Raw genomic sequence first — 22,644 nt, 5'->3', positions numbered from 1 at the left:
AAGAGACAAACTTATGGTTTGTCTTGTAATCATTGTTATAACAAATAGTTATGAGCATGACTCTTATTTTGGAGTCCTATGCTTGCTAGTTAGTTTCCATATTTTTTTAGCTCCTGTAAGAGAAAGATGCTTGACTTGACTTGGAAATTCTTTGAACATGTAGTACACATTAAAAATGTTACCTTAAAAAAGTTTTACAGGCATAGGATTTAAGTGTAAAGTCCTATTCTTGGACAATCGTCTTGTATGATTTGTTTTGGCCATCTGATTTTTCAAGCTTCCCTCTATTAAGGATGCATGTCAGTGCTTTTCCACATTAGGCAGCCAGTGTGGTTCTTGAGAGGTTGTGTATGATACATGGCAGATCAGACTGACATTGGGCAGGGCTTTTTTAACACATGACTTACTTTTGGCAAGTTGCACATTGGACATCCACCCGTCATTTGATAAAACCACAGGGTTAGCTCAACAGAAAAAAAGTAAACTTAATGTTTTTTAATGTCCATAAATAATCTGATACAGAAAATGTGGCCCAGAACTAGTCACAGTTTTTCATTCTCTCAGATTCTTTGGCCTAGTAAGCCAAGAGGTGTCAAGAGTAGTAATTTGTGAGACTGCTAAATAATGTGGTGTCAGTGCACCCTTTTATAAACTAGAGTATCTAATTTACAGCTTGATTTAAAGTATATAAAGACCATACCTCATAATATGTTTGGGATATATTATTCCAGTGATTCACAAGCAGTTAATCTGCATATATCACATCCATATTAACAACATCATCACAGCCAGGTATATGAAAGGTTTTGATAAAATAATTTGGCAATTGTTTTATCAAAAATCTAAGTAATCAAAATAGCTCCATTTCAGTCTTTCTGAAATTAATAGATTAACATCACAACAATTTATTTATTACCTTCTTAGTCAACACCACAGCAAGAAAATGTCGTCTCTCTCAAAGCAAAATTATTGCTTTTCCTATATCTATTATGTTAGCTAATAAAATGGAAATCAAGGCACACCGCACAGAGCCATCAGGAGGAACCTGGATTCCTTTCCATTTGCACCACTATCTCAGCAGTAACCTCTATTTTCACCTCGTTTTCTCTCATGCAGAATTTTTCTTTTCAATATCTACATTTTGGTGTACTGTCATCTTCACACATTAGTTAATACAGGCATTACTTAAAAGTTAGGTTTTCTAATTATGGTTGATTCAGTTGCAGTTAAAAGAAAAGTGGCTGGAGTGTCATTAGTCTGACTGGAGCCCATTGTGCCAACACAGAGGAATCATGTCCTAAGCAATCTGTAATTTAAGAATTGTAGAAGAGCTATGCCTTCTGCCATATAATTTTATAAGAAGAAAAAGTTATAAGAGTGGGAAAGAAAAATCTCAAAGTAGGCCAAATCACAACAAATGCTGAACAACATGAGTGTATTTCAGTTGACTTATATTGCTTTCTCTACCTCTGAGAGAAAGTGAGACCCCATGTTAAAATGAACTGTGTGGAAACAGTTGTTTTTTTTAAAGCTGTTGACAAAGTGCTTTATTCTTTCTGTAGTTTATTGAGTATTAGGTTGGAGAAAATCCAGCTGTTTCACTGGAGGGTTTTTTTGAGAAAGGATTTCTGGATTGAATAAAAATGTCAAACAATTGAAAAAGATGTAAAATGATCCTTCAAGGCACAAGAATATGACTAGCTTCTTGAGAACAGAAATAGCAGAGAGTTTGCACTGTGTCATTAGGAGGGTTTTTTTACTTCATGTTTGCTTCCTTGAAGACTGGAAATTGGTCCTGTGAAAGGCTGGTTTAGATTAATAGGTTCACTGGCAATACTGATCTGAAAGAAGATAATTTCCTGTGATTAAGCTTTTTAATAATTTTTATGATGACTGTATTATTGCAGCTTTCATTATTTAAAGTTCTAAAAGAAATATTTTAAGCCTAATTTAGCTAAACTGAAAAAAGCCTTTAAGGAAAACTCTGCAGTCCACTTCACATTTACTTTTCAAACATGCCTTTTCCACTGTTACCAATGAATGTCACACTTGTGATAAGGTGGCTGAAAAGCATCAGAGCTTTCTTGCATGAAGTACAGAAGGAAAAAATGTGCTAAGCTTTCAGGGATGTACCAGCTACTTCCCTTGCAGGTTCATGGTTTAGCAGCAGTAAAATGCATTTGCTGAAGGCCCTTAAAACCAGTCTTATTGGCTGGTATATTTAGAAAGTGTTATCATGAGGTTTGCATAATATGCTCCTAACTCTATATTGCACCAAATAAATTTTTTCAGGCTTTAATATTTCACATATTTCATGGTTTTGCACACTTTATTTATAAATGTCCTTGGGGAATAAATTACCAGAAGATCTGAATATTTCACAAACATTCTGGCATTTATTTCCTTTACACTTCTCTGAGAATCTTGTTAGTTGTTTTTGTGTGGTTTTCAGACCAGGTATTCAATAACAGTTGTCAGTTTATAAAAGTTAGGAGCATAAATCATAACTGAAATTAGTATAAGGTATGCTAAGGGTCATTATGACAGCAGTTGTTAGCATTAAATGCTTGTTCAGAATGTAGATATATAATGCACTTAATTTTCCAAGATTTTTTTTTAAATCCTGGTGACTGACTATATAACTACTAATCCCACACCTTTTTCTTACTTGTCAGATCTTGTGTCAAGGTGAGGTGGCTTTTTACCATGTCCAGTACACGAAGTGCCTGCAAAGTGTGCCTAGATTAGCAGTTTGAGAGGCTTCAGAAGGCTTTGAATTCAACTACTCTGTTCTCCTGTTTAGCACAGGACACCTTGCCCTGTGGTGAGAGCCTTGTGTGAGTTTGGCTCAGGTGTATCTCACAGACAGGTGTGTAGTCAGGATCCAAGGATACCAAGATGGTACTTTGCTCCAGTGGTTAATCACTTGCAGTGTTAAAAACACCCCCTTGCTGTGATGGATGTTCACATTCATGGTTCAGACGTTTTCTGAAAATGATTTAAAAGGTAGCCTGTCTCTCGGACATTTTAGAATAAGTAATTCCACTACTGCTTTTCTGTATTATACTGTATTTATTAATAGACCTATTTTCTTCCTAATTACCTCTACTGCCCTTCTTTTAAACAAATGAGAAACTCTTTTGTTTTTATTTGAAGCATTTACAGCTAGAAAAAATATTTTCTTCTCTTTTTCACTGTCTTTAATATTTTGCATGAGAGTCCCATGACAGAAACATTTTGGTTTGTCTGATCCACTTAGTATTTTTTTTTTTAATCTCAGACCTTAAAATACCTTCTACACTAGCCCTTTCTATTTTTTCCTGCATTTTCTTTTAAAAGAAAAGCAAAGTCCATCTATATGTCTGTAATTTCTGAGAGCAAAAAGAAGCACTTTATTTAACTTCTTGCATATGAATCTCATTCAGTAGCTGATCAAGTCAGTCATCTCTTATACTTTAAGTAGTATCTTTCTCAATTGCACTGCATTTGTTTGCTGTGTTGGATCTTAAGGCTTTCTATCATTGCACATTACTGTTTGATTTCTAGAATTCCTAAATATTTACTTCTTGAAATCTAATTAATACCAGATGCAACACTTCTGCAAATCCATGCTCACCTTCTTCCAAAAAGGTGATTGCCAAATAAAGTTTGGTATCATACACTGCTTCATGAGTCAAATTAACATTTCAGTAAATGCAATATTGCTGTGCTTTTACTATTGAAATATTGTACCACTGACAGTAACTAAAAGTATTGCTTTAAAAGCACATGGCTGAGGGGCAGTACCTGTGCCTTCCACTGAATCTTGAGCAAGCAGAGTTTTGTAGTTCCTTTCTTTGAAGCCATGCCTATATCCTAGGTAGCTCAGCTCAGTAAATGACCTGCTGCCCTCTAAAATAGGTTCTTCTTGTTCTGCCCAAGGTCTACAAAAGAAACACTGACATATCAGCACCTTGGCAATTACCTACCCTCATTGGTAGTCTGTCCAGATACCAGTCCTGTTCAAGTATGTTTTTTCAGTGTCACAAACAGAGCTGATATCTCTCTGAATTCACAAAGGAAAGCTGAAGGGAAGTGAGGGAGCTGTCCACTGACATCCTAATTAGCAACTCTCTTGTAGTGATAGATTATGAAGCTGGTTTATTGTGCTTTGATACATGAACTGTCAGGATCTCAGTAAGATCATAGTATTTTTTTCTTTCTTCCATTAATGAACAGATCATAGAATAAATCAAATTTGATATTCCTCTGGCTAGATCATAATCTAAACTCACTGTGCTCATTCCAGTAACACTGGGGTCTTTCCAGGGACCTGTTAACTTCATTAGTTCTGTTTTTAGGTATGTTCTGGGCAAGTTTGGCATTTCTCAAGATGTCTTTATTTTCTCAAGGGGTCAGATTATTCATGAGGAATATGTCTCATTTCCTGGTCCTGACTTCATGAGGCTAGTATGCTAAATATGAAAAATGGGAATTTGATGGGTTAACCATAGATTTTATTAGGGTTAATAACCTCTGCATATAGATACCTGCAAGACATCATTGTCATCACTTGGATGGTGCTTGGGAACACAAAGCACATTCAATATTTGGCATTTGTTGAAAGAAATTTGCCATCTGTTTTAAAATATCAGTTTCAATTTCTCAAAACTAGTAGCTCTGCTACTTACCAATCTTTGACTCTTCTGTTGGGTTGTAGACTCTGGAATCTTCAGTAGAATATTCAGTAGAATATGCACCATCAAGAGACTAGATGGACTGAGTCTTCTTGAGGCACATCTATAAACTGCACAGAATATCCTTGTGTGTTATTTCTAGGAAAACTCAATTGGCAAAGTTGTGTCCCTTGGGGAGAACAGCTTCCAGCTCCCTTAACTTACTCCTGACATATTGATGACCAGACTAAATGTAGTTAATTTAGAAAACAGACTGCTCCAGGGTCTAGTTCTCTATCTGATTCTCCATCCTTTTCTGTCATGCTACTCTATGGAGCATGGGTCTGGTTGAATACCTTGCTATGTCTGTGGGGAATTGAAATAACATCTTTATGGTGGTTTTGCTCATCATTACTGTCAGAGAATCCTTGCTGAACATGACAAAACATGACTCTTCCCTGAGCTTTAGAAAGCTTAATGATTTGTATTATGGCAAAATCAATCATTGTAAAATACATATGTGTTCTCAACTGTTTTGTTGGAATTTGCATCCCCACATGGCTCCAATATATAGACTGGTTCACCACAAAAATAGTCTCTGTCACTATCCAGTCACCAGAGCCCCAAAGTTTATGAAGGTGCATGGCGAATAGATTTGCTGAATTATTGTTTATAAAGCAGACAGGGAAGTCTACAGCACACCTTTGGGACAGAGGATACATTCATGTAAGTGACCCAGTGTAAAGGTTTCTTAGGTCTCATCCAGGCACCTGGAGATCAGCATATAGGGAAATAAAGCTCTGTAGTTGGAACTAATTCATGTCATTTGAAGATGGCAGCAGGCAGCAGTTAGTACAAGCTGTTTTTCTCCAGTGAAAAGAGCCTAGCTGAAACAGGATGCATGTACCTACAAGTACTTCAAGTCTGTGGCAGTGAAAGGCTATAATTATTTTGTCTTTACCTGGATTTCTTCATTCTGTCATGTGTCATGAGAGATGGCCTGACATTATTAAACTGTTAGATGTACATAACCTCTTCCACACTGAAGTGTGGTTTATGACTAAATGAGAAACTGACATATGGTATATTAATAACTTTTTTTAAGAGACTTGATGAAAATACACCTTTGCAAATTATAGGTGAGTTATCTTTGTGCCATTTCCTCATATGCCTCTAAGAAATGCACTCTAAAATTACAGTGTACAGCAGAGTATGTACCAGCCTTCTGGAATTCATTCATTCAACCAAAGATTTAAATTCAGTTAGCTTTAGACCTTCACTTAAAAGTTTAATATCTTCTGAACCTTTTTTCTGAAGTTGATAGAGAAAAATATTTGCATTTGGGAAGGCAGAATAGCTGTGATTCTTCAGTTGGGGAGTTATACTGGAGGGATAAGAATTACAACAGCAAGCTACAGCAGATAGTTACAGGATCTACAGATAGGTTTTGCTTCAAATGATATGAAATTCTGCTTATATGCAGATATCCATGTAGCTTTATTAAGACCCTTTTCTGTTTTGGTGCTCTGTTTTTCACAGTGATGAGAATTTGTGGTGAGATACATAATTGGGATATTTGTCCTTGGGAAAGCTATTTCTGCTAACCCTATTCATACTTCAGACAATAAAATTGAAGTTTCTAACTTACCTTTTAAAAAATGTTGTTGTATTATGTAACTCCAACAAGAAAACTATACAAATAAAATGTCATGCCATGTGCTTAGCTAAATTAATTTTTTTCCCTCATATGAATACAAAAATGAGACTATTAACTGAGGCTATGTGTACCTTCATCTTCATGGCTGTGCTCTAATTCCCATAACTGAAAAGAGGCTAGTAGGTTATTCTAAATGTATTTTCTTTATGATACATGATATATAAGTATACATAAGTAAGTGCTAGACTATTTTGTTACTCAGTGGTACCCAAAGATAGTGTGGTCTCTCTTTGAAGAAAAAAAAAAAATCAGAAACATATATGGCAATGAATATTTCAGTTTCAGACTCTTTTGAGTAAGTATCAGAGAGAAAGAAAATAAGATCCCAGAGGTCTTTCTCTACTTTCATGTGTTAGCAGCCTGAACTAATACACTGCTGGCCCTTGTCATTCATATTCTTTTTGCAATCTTGATTTCTACTTTTTTTTCTTCTGCATTTCTAACAGTACAACTTCCAAAGCAAAAGAGTTTGCCATATAGGATTTCAGCAGGGCTGTTAAATGAGATACATGCTGGTTACCCAGAGGTTGTGCACACAGAAAACAAAAAAAGGAGAAAAAGAAAAATCAGTGTTATCTTTTTGAAGCAGATAATTTTCTTTGTGTGATAGCATTGCTAGGACCGTGGCAGTACATCAGCACATGGTTTCAGCAATGTACTTTCAAATAGGCTCTTACTAGTGATGCCCCTTTTTTTGGGTTTGTTTTTTTTAATTGTCTCAAGAATGAGATTCCTAAAATACAGTCTGTTTCAGGACCATCTCTCCAATAGCTTTTGAGTATCTGCAACATGAACCATGTGGTGGAATAGATGAGTAAAACCAATGGAAAGAAAAGCAATTCCTTTTCACATGCATGTTTTATTGTGTTGGCTATTACTATATGTTGAGGAAGCAACCACAAATGAGTTTCATACAGATATTTTCTGGAAAAAAGTACTGATGATGGTGTGTTCTGTGTATGATTTTCAGAGTCATCCAAAATATCTGCCTTGAGGGTTTTCCAGAACTTGCTGGAATAATTGGGTTTTTAATCAGGAGAGAATTAGAAGACTGTGAAAATTAATGTTTTCAAAAACTGCCAGAAGAAAAAAATATGTGTTTAAATTGTTTAGGTTTGCATCTATGCAGTTTTAGAAACCATTTTGTCTAATACTTTTTTATCTCTCCAATACAGCAAGAGAAGATAGACAGAATGTAGTACAGTGCTTATAGCCCAACGTGAAATAAAGCTTTAAACAGGAGAATCTCCATGCAAAGAGTGGTGGAAAGTAAATTAGCTACTGAGCTCACTATTAGGAATAAGTGCTTGTATGTTCCAAAGAAAGATTGGAAATGCATCTGAAAAAAGAGAAGACCATAGGGGTTAGTCTGTCTCTGTCGAGCCAAAATTAATGCTATACCAGCAGATTAGTTTGCATTTCATCAGCTTCACAGGGATAGATCATAATGGGCATTGTATCTTTCCTCAGAATATTATGGGGAAATTTTCAAATAAGTGCCTGGGCATTTTTTGTGTGTACAACACATATTATGCTCCGTGAGAGTTCTGCAGCTGTAAAGCCCTGCTTAAAATTTGGACATTATAGACAAGAGTTTTTCTAAAGTGAAATTAACCCATGCAGGGAAGAAAATTATATAAAATGGGAAAAAATGCAAAATTACTTATCATGTAGAAAGAAGTGGTGTAAAAGCTAGAATCTGTACAGAGGTAAAATTGATGCCTAGGAGAAATTACATCCATTGGGTACCAAATGCCATGACTTTGACATTAAATGATGGGATCTCTTTTTCAGAGATTTCCACTACAGTCAGGCTGAGCAAGCTGAATCAGTCTGCATAATCAGGCTGTAAATTTGCAGTTTCATTATGTAATAATTTGTAAATCCTAAATCACAAGATCATTATGGTTTGGCATTACATGGCCTCACAATAAACATAATGAGTTTTTTCACATTCCTGCCGTTATATTTGAGTTCGTTACCAGTTTGCTATATACTGTTCCTAGCACCCCAAAGAGATGCCGGGAATGTGAAAAATAATCAGGTTCTTTACTTCTTTCAGATTTCCAGGCTTTTGGTCTGAAGAAAGGGATGTTCTTCAATCCAGATCCTTACCTGAAGATTTCCATTCAACCTGGAAAACATAGCATCTTCCCAGCCCTTCCTCATCATGGACAGGAGAAGAGATCTAAGATCATGTGTAACACAGTTAACCCCATCTGGCAAGGAGAGGTAAGCAGCTGGAGAGTTAAGCTGAGACTTTTCTTATAACATGGACATTACTCTAGTACCATCCCTCTTTTTTTGTTTTTTAAATTGAGTTGTTGGCTATATAGTTGTTGACCTAACTGTAATTGATGTGTTTCGTGATTACTTATCTCAGTACAAAAGGCTTAATTAGCTACAAAGATGGGTGGTACATTAAAAGTATACTTTCAGTGTAGGCTGTACTTCATTGGTGTAATTTATGAAGTTGTTAATTATTGAAGGCAGGCATAAAACAGAATTGAAAAATAAACTTGCATAGTATAAAGCCTGCTGCTAGATTGTCATAGTGTTCATACACAGAGACATTATATAAAGCAGAACAGGTACAGCATGCAAATAAAGAGAAGCAATGTGATTGAAAAGCATCAGTGGCAATATAAATCGAAGACAACTTTGGCACGGTTGGCCATCACCTTGAAGAAATAGTCTCTAGTCTGTTTCTTTCTGTTGGAAGGCCTTGTACGTATTAATGAGATCTGAGAGTTCAATTGCTGCCTGCTGTTTTTAAATTACATGCGAAATGGCAATAGGCAGCAAAGAATAAGGAATCTCTTTGGAATTAAAGGAGCCTGACATACTGGGTCTGATTTACTGGTGTGCTCTGTCACAACAATATCTTCACTGCAGGGAAGAGTAAAAGTAAATAAATACACTGTACAGATTTATTCAAATTAAAATGCAAATTGTAAAGTAGCTGAGGGGATATTTAGGTCAGACTCTATAGACATGAGACTGTGAGTGGGCAAAAAGACAACAGAAATAGGGTTGAATTCTCCTACCTGGAGAAACTAGATACCACATCAGGTTATGTGGCAGATGGGGGAGGTTATATGACTGGGGAAACAACCTTGAAACTAGTCAGAGAAAAATGCCTTCTAGCAGGACTAAATTGAGGACATTGTTATGAGGCATTCTTCAAGTCATAACTTGTCTGTGGAGCCAAGCATCAGATGTATCTGGTTGAGAGGTCCCAGGTGCAGCTGTGTACATGGTCAGGCTAAAACTGGCATGGAGGATCAGGCAGCTGGCAGAGATCTTTCAGTGAAGTGCATAAGACACAGAGCTAGAAGGAGCTGGTATGAAGGGGAACTTGCTGTCTGTGTGTGATGCTCAGTACATAGCGTTGTTGCCCTGATAAAATGTCATGGGTGTCTTCTCCTCAAGCCATGCCAAATGGCTGAGTTTGTGGGCTGACATTTCTTTTCCCAGTGGAGTTTGGTGGCAAGAAAAAGAGAAACAATGAAATGGCCGTAATAATAAGGACATGGGAAAGCAAAAGAGCACAGCTGGCTCCCAGCTTTGCTGTTCAGCCCCCAGGTTTTCTTGATCGCGTGCAAGCGTGCTGCTTCTCCCTTTCTGTTGTTAGCCTGTGAGGGGCAAAGGAGTGTAAAAGAGCCAAGCCATGGTTCAGCATGTTCTCCTTCTGCCTGCCCCACAGCAGATATTGGGATATTTAGCTGTGTGCATTTGTGCTGCAGTCTGTGCAATCAGCCTGTCTGAACTCTTTGTTTTGTTACTGAAAAACTGCATTGGTTTCTGCTGCACAGAACACGACAGGCCTGATTTTCTGCAACTTTATCTCTTCATGGGACAAGGGGAGAAGGAAGACTGAAAACTGTTGCTGAATCATGCTGGTAGCCATTCTTCTGTCCACCCTTTTCACTTATGGATGTGAATGTATGAAGTGACAAAATACTGAGGACACGTAGCCATCTCATTAAGAGTATCAGTCATAAGTCGTTTTTGCAAAAACAAATTTTAGGCAATGTATTATTTCAGAAGGGTCATTCTTTTCTGAGATTTTCTGTCACTCCATGTGAACAGAAGGCAAATGTTCTTCTTTTTTCAGTTGAATGACCTCTCTGATTTGTATTGGTTGCTAAACTTGAAAAGATCTGGAATAGGAAAGTAAAATTACCAAAATATCTGCAGACTAGGATCTTCCTATATGTTCTTGATTACCCTTGAGCAAATTCAGAAAGAGTCAATTCAGTTTTGCTGGGCTTCAGCACTAAAATTCCTATAGACTAAAAGATGACTGATTTACTTACATGAATTTGTTCTGGTATTCTTCCTCATATACTTACCAGGCTGTTCTGTTTGTATAGTAACCACCTGCATTATACAAGCACTCTGGGAGCACCCTGGTACCTCAGGCAAATTTTCATCTGTCTTATGTAATATTGATGATCATCTTCATTTCATAGGCTATTCAAATGCTGTTCAGCACAAGATATCCTGACTTAAAGCTATTCTTCAGTTACTCTGATTTGCAATACTTTATACAAGGAGACATAAGGAAATGGAAATTTCTTACAGATGAGGAGTAGCAAGTGACAATTTGCAGCAGCAACACTTGCAGCAGGGTTCACTGCAGAGCTGAAAGAGCCCTAACATTGAGAATTGTTTGCTGAGATTAGTTAGAGCCCAGGGTGGTAACTTCTATTCATTGAGAGATGTCATTTTGAACATGCTTCTGTATGTTTTCACATGTTCTTCAGACGTATCTGTAGTGTTAAATGAGTGCCTGGAAACCACATGGCACTGGACAGTTTGACTCTACAACCCCAGATTAGGCAGGTTCTGCCCTGCCAGCCCAGGCAGTTGCAGAAGCACAAAGGGTGAATAGTCCTATCATGCTGATTGCTGGTAAAATACAAAGAAAATCTGAGAAGGAAGTGCCCATTTCCCAACTCTAATGTATATGTAGTAGAACTGAGAAGGGCGGATACTTATTTTTTAACATAGATGGTAGAATAATAATGGCATTATTCCCATATTGTTTCATATTGAAACAATGCTTGTGCTGTAACATTGTGCAGAAGCAGCTAATTTAAAAAAAAAAAAAAATTCAACAATCAGTGAAGTGATACACAGTTCAAACAAGTAATAGATCGCAGGAACAAAGCAAAGTGTTTTAAAATATAGTTCACATACCTCCAATTGGATAGGAAATTCTATGATTTGGCAGATAAAGTATTTCAGGTTTCTGGACTTTACGTTAGACATATTTAGGGTATTTCTTTCTTAACTATGTGTGTTGGTTTCACGTGCTAGGGGGTGGGGTGGATTCCCCTCAGGGAAAGCACCATGAGGCAGGGGAACAGGAAGGGCTGTCCTGTATCCATGGGCTGTGAGCTGCGGCGACCAGTCAGAGAGCTGATTTGGTGATTGACAGCTTGGGAAACCAATTAAAAGTTATTTTACTTTCACAAATCACAGTGGATCAAGTTAACTGATCTCTCTTTCCGCTCCTGGCCTTGGGAGGTGCGGAGGCCTCTGGCTGGGGTCCTAGCCCAGCTCCAGGCTCAGCCTTGGGCCCAGCCTGGCACCCCGGCCCCTGCTCTGCAGGGGACACGGCCCGACACCCCAGCCTGGCTCTGGTGGGGGGCCCGGCTCATCCACATGGTCTCAGCCCCCAGCCCCCCGACCGCATGGCTCCAGGCAGCCCCAGCCCTGGCCTGGTGGCACCCACCTCCGCATGGCTCCGGCACCGGCTCTCCATGTGGCAGAAGAGGCCTCCAGCTGCCCATGTGGCTTCTTCATGATCTGGATACAATTTTAACTTCTTAATTCCTGGATAAGATTATCGATCTCCTGAGCTCCCCTGAATGAGAAGAAATAAAGCATGGAGACTACAGAGGTCAGTGGAATGAAGATAAAGTTCCTGGTGGGAAGAGACTGAAAAGATGTAACTGATAAGTAGCTGAAAACCTTTTTTGCAGGCTAAGGGGACGGTGACTACACTAAAATTCCTTTAAACTGTGAAATATACTTGGGGAGGTTTGGGTGCTTGAGAAGAAGACTTTTTGCCTCAGGGAAATGGATCTCTCTGTTTTGGGACTGTAATATAAACAGAGACATTCGATAGAGAAGGTGATGAAGAGAATTTTGTTTTTCAGCAGCCTGCCTTTAAAAATGGTACCCCATGTGTGCATTATAACCCATAGCACAGCTCTGGAAGGACTGTGAAAATGGAAGGAGAGTCATAATCTGCAATATTTTCCTGGGAAGATGTAGATTGTGAAAGTGAAGACACCCCCTAAGCTTAAACTAAAAAAGGAACTTTTCTCTCTTAAGTGAACTGAACTGATTGTTTGGGTGGATAACTGACTGAAGTGTTCTCTGTATGTTGTTGGTAAGAAATGTGGAATGAAGGGAGGAGGGAATAATCTAGGAATCTTATTCTGAATTATTTTTGTGTTATTAATAAATTTCTTCTTCTACCTTTTTAAGTTTTGAGCCTGCCTTGTCTCTACTCCTGGGTCCTGTCTCTAAAAGAAATTAAATATATTAAGATTGGCAAACCCAAGTCACACTGTGACACTATGGCAGCTTGTAGTGAGTTTAGCACAGGCTAAATTGCCAGTGCACCCACTAGAATTATTTACTCATTTCTTCCTGTGAGATAGGTTTAGTAGGAAGGCAAAACAGACTCAAACTTTGAAGGGTAAAAATAAGAACTTTATTAACAGAAACTAAAAGAAAAAATAAGAAGAATCAGAATAAAACTTTCAGAACCCTTCTCCTGCCCCTTTCACTCTCTTCTCATTCACACTGACAACATACAGAAACAAATCGTCAATGTGCCATCTCTAAAACAGTCTTTCTCCAATTTGCTTAGGGCGAGGCGTCTCTCTTCAGTCTGTGGAGACTTCTCCACAAGGAACAGTTATCTCATGGCATCAATTTCCACGAATAGCAGCCACCTGGGAAATCTGCAATTGTGAAATCCCTCCCATTTTTTCAGCCTTCCCACAGCTGAATTTGTGGGCCATGTCAACTTATGGGGCACACTTTATTAATATAGCAGTTCAAAAGCCTAACTCTGAGATCTTCATCTCTGAGAACAGAGGTCTCTCTTCTTCTTCCGGGCAAAGGATCTCTATCACTTCTCTCTCTCTCTATTCAAACTTTGTGGGATCACAGCTACTTCAACATCTGCTTACTTCAGCACAAATGCCTCTGCTTATGTCTACAGTTAGAACATTTCATCCACCCCATATGCATTTCACAAGTTACAGAGGAAAAAAGAGTCTTAATCAATCTTATCTTCTCCATAGCTTACAAGAGAATTTCAGTCCAAGACATCTTCCCATCTCCTCTCTCAATTGGGACCTGACTCTTCCTTCTTGTCTGACCTCGATATCTCCGTGCTGTTTTGGTGCATGTCTTCATCTCTGTCCATTTCTTTCACTCGAGAGAGAGGATGGGAGGTTTGCTGGTCTCCTCTGTGCACTGAAGGAGTTCACACCTTGCCCAGGCAGCTGCTGGCCATGTGGTCCCTGCTGGGAGCAATTTACGGTGGAAAGTTTTTTGGCGGCGGTGCTGGGAGCTGGGCCAGGGTCGCAGGGGCGCAGCCAGAGACGATGGTGGTTGCTCCGGCTGGACTCCATTCCAGGGGGAGCCCGTCTCGGCAGGGCAGGCTGGACCAACCTGGATCTCAGCCTGGAGCTGCTCCCAGGGCCCCTCGGACCCCTGGCTCAGCCCAGGCTAGCGGCAGGGCAGGGCTCAATGTCGGTGAGATGTCAGCAGCCGCAGCATTCCAGCCACACCATGGCCACATCTAGCTGCACTGGGGGGAAACTCGGCCCTGCTGCTGCCTCCCACCCGGCCAGGGAGAGTAGAGTTCTACATCAAGCCAGAGAAAGAAGAGACTTTTCTGGGGTTTGTTAGTGTTTAAATGTCTGTGCACAGAGAGCCATCTAGCCTTTTCATTGGTGTAACAATGTGTCAGTATTAAAAGTCAGATACTGATTGGCTTTTGTCAGGTCTAGAGGAAGCTGCCAAGGTTCTTACAGGGAATTATTTTCCATAAATGGTTCCTTCCTTTCCTTACCTGTCCTGGTTTGAAAGGGCAGGTGTCTGCCAGTAAGGGCAGAAGTTTCCCTTTGAATGAGAGACTTTGGTTCCACTCCCCCCTAAGTATTATAATTGTTTGAATCAAGGACTCTGAGGCAGACATAAGGGGGTGGGAATAACAGCTCTTTTACTAATATATCTAACTGTACAAGCAGAAAACAAGAGCAGTTGTTAAAATTGCTAACAGAACAGAATAGATAACTCGGTGTCAGTCCCTTTAGATGCAAGCACGCTGTCTCTGTGCTTAGTCCACAGCCCGGATCTGCCGAAGGGCAGCCGGAGGGCGCGGAGTGGGGGGGGGGCGGGGGGGGTGGCGGCCACGCCGGTCTCGGGTGGGAACGGGCTGGAGCGGCGCCTCCTCGCTCACCATGTGTGTCTGGGTGATCAGCTGTGTCCACAGAGGCAGGAGGCTGGAACGGGGCAGATGCAGGGCAGGTGATCGCAGAGGGTCTGGCTCTGCTGTGCTCGGCCCCGCGGCTGAAGATCCCGGGCATCCTCCTCCGAGCTCGCCGGAAACACGAGTCCCCTCCCGGAAGCCTCCGGGGGCCCCTCTGGGAGCCACGGCAATTGATACCTTTTGTCTGGAGTCATCAGAGACCCTGGGTGTAACCCGGCCAGCTCCATTGGCATGATAATGGGAAAAATTCTTTCAATTGACACAGTAATAGAAAAACACTCAATCCCCAACATTATCCACCCCGAATTTTTTCCATGCCAACATGCTACATCATATTGAAACCTTTAAATTATATACATACATGTAGTTATAGGCACAGTATCAGAGATAGTTCACCCTAGAACAACGTCCCCTTGGGGTATGCATCGGGTCTCTCCATCCTTTTGCATCACCCACCAAGTGCAACCTGGTACTTGAGCAAAAACCACCCCACAAACAGGATTGTCTTTGCTGGAAGCAGAGTTCACCCAGACAGCTTTCTCTAACATGTCTCTCAGGTGTACCACTGGAACCTTATCTCCATCTGCTGCTCCCAAGGGCTCTGACTGGGCAGGGCCTGCTCGGTTAGTGGAACCTCGGGTATTCGGCCTTTGGTAGATTGATCTCCCAGTTCTTGAAAGTCCCCCCACCAAGTGCCTTTAAGGTGGTTTTAAGCAGACCATTGCACCGTTCGACTTTCCCAGCCGCTGGTGCATGGTAGGGAATATGGTACACCCACTCAATGCCGTGTTCTCTAGCCCAGGTGTTTATAAGGCTATTTTTGAAATGAGTCCCATTGTCTGACTCATTTCTTTCAGGGGTACCATGCCTCCAGAGGACTTGCTTTTCCCGGCCCAGGATGGTGTTCCGAGCAGTAGCGTGGGGCGCAGGGTAGGTTTCCAACCATCCAGTGGTGGCTTCCACCATGGTCAGCATGTAGCTCTTGCCTTGGCGGGCCTGAGGCAGTGTGATATAGTCAATCTGCCAGGCCTCTCCATACTTATATTTGGACCATCGCCCTCCATACCAGAGGGGCTTCACCTGCTTGGCCTGTTTGATGGCAGCGCACGTGTCACAGTCATGAATAACCTGAGAGATGCTGTCCATGGTTAGATCCACCCCTCGGTCTCGTGCCCACCTATAGGTGACGTCTCTGCCCTTGCCTGAGGCATCGTGGGCCCATCGAGCCAGGAACAGTTCTCCCTTGTGTTCCCAATCTAAGTCTGGATGATCTTCTCTCCTTTCTCAAATACCTCCATTGCTGTGTTCCCCCACACAATGATGTCATCAATGTACTGCAAATGTTCTGGAGTCTCACCCTTCTCCAGTGCAGCCTGGATCAGTCCGTGACAAATGGCGGGACTGTGCTTCCACCCCTGGGGCAGTCGGTTCCAGGTGTACTGCACGCCCCTCCAGGTGAAAGCAAACTGAGGCCTGCACTCTGCTGCCAAAGGAATGGAGAAGAATGCATTTGCAATGTCAATGGTGGCATACCACCTTGCTGCCTTGGACTCCAGCTCGTACTGGAGTTCCAGCATGTCCGGCACGGCAGCGCTCAGTGGTGAAGTCACTTCATTCAAGGCACGATAGTCCACAGTCAGTCTCCATTCCCCATCAGATTTCTGCACAGGCCAAATAGGACTGTTGAAGGGTGAGTGGCTCTTGCTGACCACCCCTTGGCTCTCTAGATCACGGATCATTTTGTGGATGGGGATCACAGCATCTCGATTTGTCTGGTACTGCCGGCGGTGCACTGTCATGGTGGCAATTGGCACCTGTTGCTCTGTCACTTTCAGGAGTCCTACTGCAGAGGGGTTTTCTGACAGTCCAGGCAAGGTGTTCAACTGCTTAATGCTCTCTGTTGCTACAGCAGCTATTCCAAAAGCCCACCTGAACCCCTTTGGGTCTTTGTAGTAGCCGTTCCTGAGGAAGTCTATGCCTAGAATGCACGGTGCCCCTGGGCCAGTTACAATTAGATGTTTCTGCCACCCCTTCCCTGTCAGGCTAATCTCAGCTTCCAGCAAAGTGAATTCCTGTGATCCCCCCGTCACCCCAACAATGGAAACAGGTACCTTCCTCACATGTTCTGATGGTATCAGGGTGCATTGTGAACCAGTATCGACTAACACTTTATGTTTCTGTGGCTTTGATGTGCCAGGCCATTGCACCCACACTATCCAATAGATCCTGTCATCCCATGCCTCTCCCTGGCTAGAGGCAGGGCCCCTCTAACCCTGGTTATTATTTCTTTCCTGGGCATACATAGTGGAGGTTCCTTCCAGGGGATCTGACAGATCATCCTCCTTGCTGTAATACCCTGCACCTTGCTTGTGGGAGGTTGAGGCTACCTTCATTTTAGTGCGGCTCCCTCGGTTAGCATTTCCTTCCCTGAGCTGATGCACCTGTGCTGCCAGGACAGAAATGGGTTTCCCATCCCATTTTCCCATGTCTTCCCCATGGTCTCGCAGGAAAAACCACAGGTCAGCTCGTGAGGTGTACCCTCTCTCCCTAGCTGGGGGGCGTGAAGCTCTGACTTGGGGGCCTGTGACTCGTACTGGTGCTAAGCTGATTTTCCTCACCTCCTCAATTCTCTCCATCATCTCTTCCCTCATATCCCTCATCCTATCTTCGACCTGTTGGAGGTCCATAGCCACAGCAGAGACATTGGCCTGCATTGGGCCATTCATCATTCTCTCAAAATTTCTGAGTTTGTTGGCAACAGAACACACTGTCTCTGGATGGTTATCAGCATTAATCATTGCTATGTAGGTGGTATATTGAGATGGACCCAAGGTTGCCAAATTCCATAACATCTGCCCTGTGCACTTGACCTTGTCAGGGTCATTGTCATGCTGTCCATCCCTCCCAAAGAGTACCTCTAATACTGCTGTTTCTCTCAGCTGCTGGATGCCTTCCTCAAGGGTCTTCCAGCGCATCCTACGGTGGTGGTCCTGCATTCTCTCTCTGTGGACAAACTTCTCTCTCACACTCATTAAAAGCTGGTCCCAGAGGGAAAGGAGGCCTTCCTCCCTTACGAATATCTGGTCCACACCTGAATCCTGGGCCAAGGATCCCAAATTCCTGGCCTCAGTTCCATCTAGTTGTACACCTGTTCCCGTAAGGTTCCAGACTCGGAGTAATCAAGTTGTAAAGGGCTCACGGCCCCGCCGTGAAATGTCTTTACACAGGTTACGGAGACTATCGTATGAGAGGGACTCGGTGACAATCTCAACCTCTGGCTCCCTTGCTGGTTGTGAGGACCCTCCTTGCTGATCCCCATTATCTAAGTGCCTCGTTTTAATCTTAGATTTCCTAGTTTCCACAGGAGCAACTGCTGCTGGCTGTGGCTGCTCCTGTGATCCAGCTGGAACCTGGACAGATACAACATCTACGGGTTCCACTGTAGCACCATCTGACTCTCCGTCTTTAGGGCAGGGGGAGGGTTTCTCACCAGCTGGAGAAAAATACTCCATCATCTGGCTATGCTCCTTCAACATCTGACTCTGCTCTTTCAGCATTTGGCCTATATCCTTCACTAGAGCCCCCACCCACTCTGGGTGGCTCATTTCTGCGGTGGGCTGTGGGGCAGGGTTAGGCTCTGGAGCAGCATTCCTAGTCTCTGGGGCAAAGGCAGGTTCTGGGGCAACATCCCTAGTCCCTGGGGCAGAGGCAGGTTCTGGGGCAACATCCCTAGTCCCTGCAGCAGGTATCAGAGCTGTTGTCCAAGCCAATATTCCCTTGTTTCTGAATGCTAAGTAGAACAGGCCTATCAGCAACACCAGCCACTGTATAATAACACTGGCAATTAAAACAGATCTGAAATCCTTGAGAACCAGTGGGGTAGCCTCAAAATCTGGGTGATGGGTTGGGAGAAAATTTCCCTTGCACTCGTTACCTCACAGTAAGTACCATTACTGAAATAACCCCAGAAACACGCAGTTAGAGTATGATAGCTCTGGATCCATGCAACCGCTTCCCAGAAAAAATTAAAAACCCATGAATTCCTGACATAATCAATCCACCAAACGAATCGGATAATAGCTACAGTAACTTTGGTGAGGGGGCCCAAATTCAAATAAGGGCTTACAAATGGGAGGGAGATGGCTGTGACCACATGGAACACAAACCAGATTAAACCAGACAACATATTACCAGTTAAGAGAGCTGTTATTCCTGTCTTAACTCTCAACTCAGTGCCCTCTGTCCCACGTCTGGGCGCCAAAATCTGTCCTGGTTTGAAAGGACAGGTGTCTGCCAGTAAGGGCAGAAGTTTCCCTTTGAATGAGACACTTTGGTTCCACTCCCCCCAAGTATTATAATTGTTTGAATCAAGGACTCTGAGGCAGAGATAAGGGGGTGGGAATAACAGCTCTTTTACTAATATATCTAACTGTACAAGCAGAAAACAAGAGCAGTTGTTAAAATTGCTAACAGAACAGAATAGATAACTCGGTGTCAGTCCTTTTAGATGTAATCATGCTGTCTCTGTGCTTAGTCCACAGCCCGGATCTGCCGAGGGCAGGCGGGACGGAGGTGGGGGGGGGGGGGGGGGGGAGGGGCGGCAGCGGCCACGCCGGTCCCAGGCGGGAATGGGCTGGAGCGGCGCCTCCTCGCTCACCGTGTGTGTCCGGGTGATCAGCTGTGTCCACAGAGGCAGGAGGCTGGAACGGGGCAGATGCAGGGCAGGTGATCGCAGAGGGTCTGGCTCTGCTGTGCTCGGCCGCGTGGCTGAAGATCCCGGGCGTCCTCCTCCGAGCTCGCCGGAAACACGAGTGCCCTTCCGGAAACCTCAGAGGCCCCTGCGGGAGCCGCGGCAATTGATACCTTTTGTCTGGAGTCATCAGAGACCCTGGGTGTAACCCAGCCAGCTCCATTGGCATGATAATGGGAAAAATTCTTTCAATTGACACAGTAATAGAAAAACACTCAACCCTCAACATTACCAAAAGAATAAATTAATATAAATCACCACACAGCTTGAGCAGACTGTTTCTTCAATTCTTCTTTTATTTACTGATATGTGGAAAGAGGGGTCTGAGGAATGGCCAGTGGGATGACTAAAAAAATTGGCTGATGCAACCACTCAGCATATTTAAAGTAGTAGGAAGTGTCATCTGTTAAATAACACATTGAATTTCAACTCTAATAATCTAACTCTGGAGGAGTAGATAGCCCAAGATAGCCACTACTAGGTTAAAAACAATCTCTACTTCCTGAAGTTTCACTCCTTGTTTCTTGGCCTGAGCTTTTACAAACAGTGTTAGATTATAGTTGAGACAAAAGAGTGTTTGGGAACGGCTTCCTTACCTCTCTGAAGACAGCCACGTTTCACTAGTGAATTAATTGATATAAATAAGTAGAGAGCAAGAGCACTCAACAAATAGCAGTTAGTATGTCAAATCTGATACACAGATTTACAGTATTTTCAGCTGAGTAGCTTATTCTCTCTGCACCTCAGATTACTCGCAACCTTTCAAAAACATTGCACTTGAATAATTTCTCACGTAAGCTGTCTCTTGAGATTACCAATGCAAAATCAGAAGAAGGAAGCACTCAGGCTTGAACGCCAGCGGGAGGTGGTAGTGCAGGCCATCATCAGTGATAGAAGCACTGGGTTTGGATGCCGCCTGCAGGAATGCCAAGATGCAACTGACTATCTGAGTGCTGGTGTGTGATTGCTTTTCTTAATGCAGAGTTATGACTTGGGTACTGATTCTGTGATCCTGAATGCTGAACTGGTATGTGACAGACTACCCAGCAGTTCTGGTTTTAAAAATCACTTTGCCAAAGTAGCCAGATCAGGCAATAAGGGGTTTATGTTAGCTCTCTGCCTCTCTAGAGGCTTTATGTAGGCTGATACAATGGGTGCTATGTGATGTAGCCCAAACATAGTGTCATACAAGCAGGGAATGAACTTGAGCAAAGCTGAGTCTTTCCAGAACAGAGTAAAACCATTGAAGGAAGATGTTTTAATATATTTGAATCAACAGTATGAATTTAAACTAAAGTGGATTGTGCTTGATCTGATTTTCATCCAATATTCAGAACACTAGAATGCTGACCCTCCTACAATGGCCTCACAAAATCATTCTGTCATTTCAACAGAAGACCAAAATAAAAGCAACAGAAACATCACACTGCCCGAACTGCTTATTGTTTAACCTGGATAAGCTTTTCTCCCTACTACTGCCAAATACAAAAGAATATGCTGTAGAAACTTTAAGGCCTTCACACCTAAGCATAGAAACAACAAATAGGTGAAGTGAAATCCAGATCCTGAATTTAGTATGGGTTTCACCAAAAGTGTTGTCAGGACTAAGTGAAGCTTGCGGGTGGTAGCTTTCCTGTATAACATTTTTGCACATATGTCCAGACAAAGAGTAAAACATTGTTTGACTACAGAGACAAGCTGTAGCTTTACAGCTACAGATTTTAATATCTGTTGATGACTGAAGTGTGAAAGCCCAAGACAACTTTGGCTTCTTCAGGAATGGCTTATGGTGTGAAAAATCATCTAGTTTTTTTGGGGATGTTATTCTTCTAGAACTACATTTTACTTGCAACTTCTGTGTCTAGAAGACATTCAGTCTTGCTAGCTTTATATACTAAATGATGAGTCTTCAAATGTTTTCAGTCTTTGCTATGCTAATAAATGCGTAGACAATTCTGAGATGAATAGGAGGGAGAAATCCAGAAAGCAAATTTGCTGACGGCCCTATCTGACTTTGTTGGAGTTCAGTAGAAAGGATTGAATCAAACTTTAGAACATCAACATGTGCATTTATGTGCATCCCTTTTATGGTAGGATCCCATCCCCCAACAATTGTGCAATGCCAGAATAATAAAGAACTGCACTGATTTTGGACCCCTGCAGTCACTGCTGTGTTGCAGCAGTCTTTTAATAGTAGGCATATCTCCACCCATGGGACCATGGAGCTCTGCTCTTGGCACTACTGACTCTTTGTCTTGTCACTAGGATTACTGTAGAAAGCTTAAGAAACTGGAATTCTTGATGCATTTATCCAGCTGTTGGTGCAAGTAGTGTTGTATGGGAAAGTAGTGACATGTAGAGGAGGTTTTTGAATGAAGAACAGAGTAATACAGACAGAGAGTGGCATGTGCATTAAGACTAAAATTGTTTCACTAGAGTATTTGAAACAAAACCCACTAATGAAATATTCAGCTGAAAGAATGAATTTATCTTCATCCATCAAATGTAATTCACAGCCTTTTAAGATTTTCTTCTGCTTGTATCATCCCTGTACATGATGGATATCACAAATAAATTTTATTTTTAATTCTACTGCTTATTCAACTCCAAGAGCCCAGATCTTCCTGTCACCAGTGTTTTAATTTATGTATCTTTATTGTACTGATTTATTATACTGTCTACCAATTATTATACTGACTGTTTTTAAAGAGTTTGACTTGCCCATAACTTCTCTGATTGATGCTCATGGACATACTCTGTTCATTTCAACAACTTCCTTGATAGTGCTATTGAGTCACTGGGATCCATCTGTATTCAGGGATGCAAACAACTTTGGCAAAAATAAAACATGGAAATGAATCATCACCAGTATCTGGCTTTCTATGAAAATTATTCCAAGCTCTGGAAGTGGTTCTGTTATCTTATAAATGGATACAGATGCATTCTGCCAGGCCAGTGTTAGCATGGGCATTTGTTCTTTACCTTGTATGTCATG

General features: G+C 41.9%; 1 protein-coding gene across 4 annotated transcripts in view; it reads left to right on the top strand.

The window, feature by feature from the left end:
* The window catches only part of HECW1 (HECT, C2 and WW domain containing E3 ubiquitin protein ligase 1), a 266,543-nt gene that overhangs the window by 161,287 nt on the left and 82,612 nt on the right, over window positions 1–22,644 (top strand). For all 4 annotated transcript variants that reach the window (XM_079302438.1, XM_079302440.1, XM_079302441.1 and 1 more), the window contains exon 6: window positions 8,435–8,604. In XM_079302438.1, the coding sequence (XP_079158564.1) occupies window positions 8,435–8,604 (170 nt within the window). The remainder of the gene's footprint in view (window positions 1–8,434; window positions 8,605–22,644) is intronic.

Source organism: Erithacus rubecula (genome assembly GCF_903797595.1).
Source record: "Erithacus rubecula genome assembly, chromosome: 3".
Lineage (NCBI taxonomy): Eukaryota > Metazoa > Chordata > Aves > Passeriformes > Muscicapidae > Erithacus > Erithacus rubecula.
Note: the sequence above shows the minus strand (reverse complement) of the source record. Positions and strands in the feature narration are given on the sequence as shown.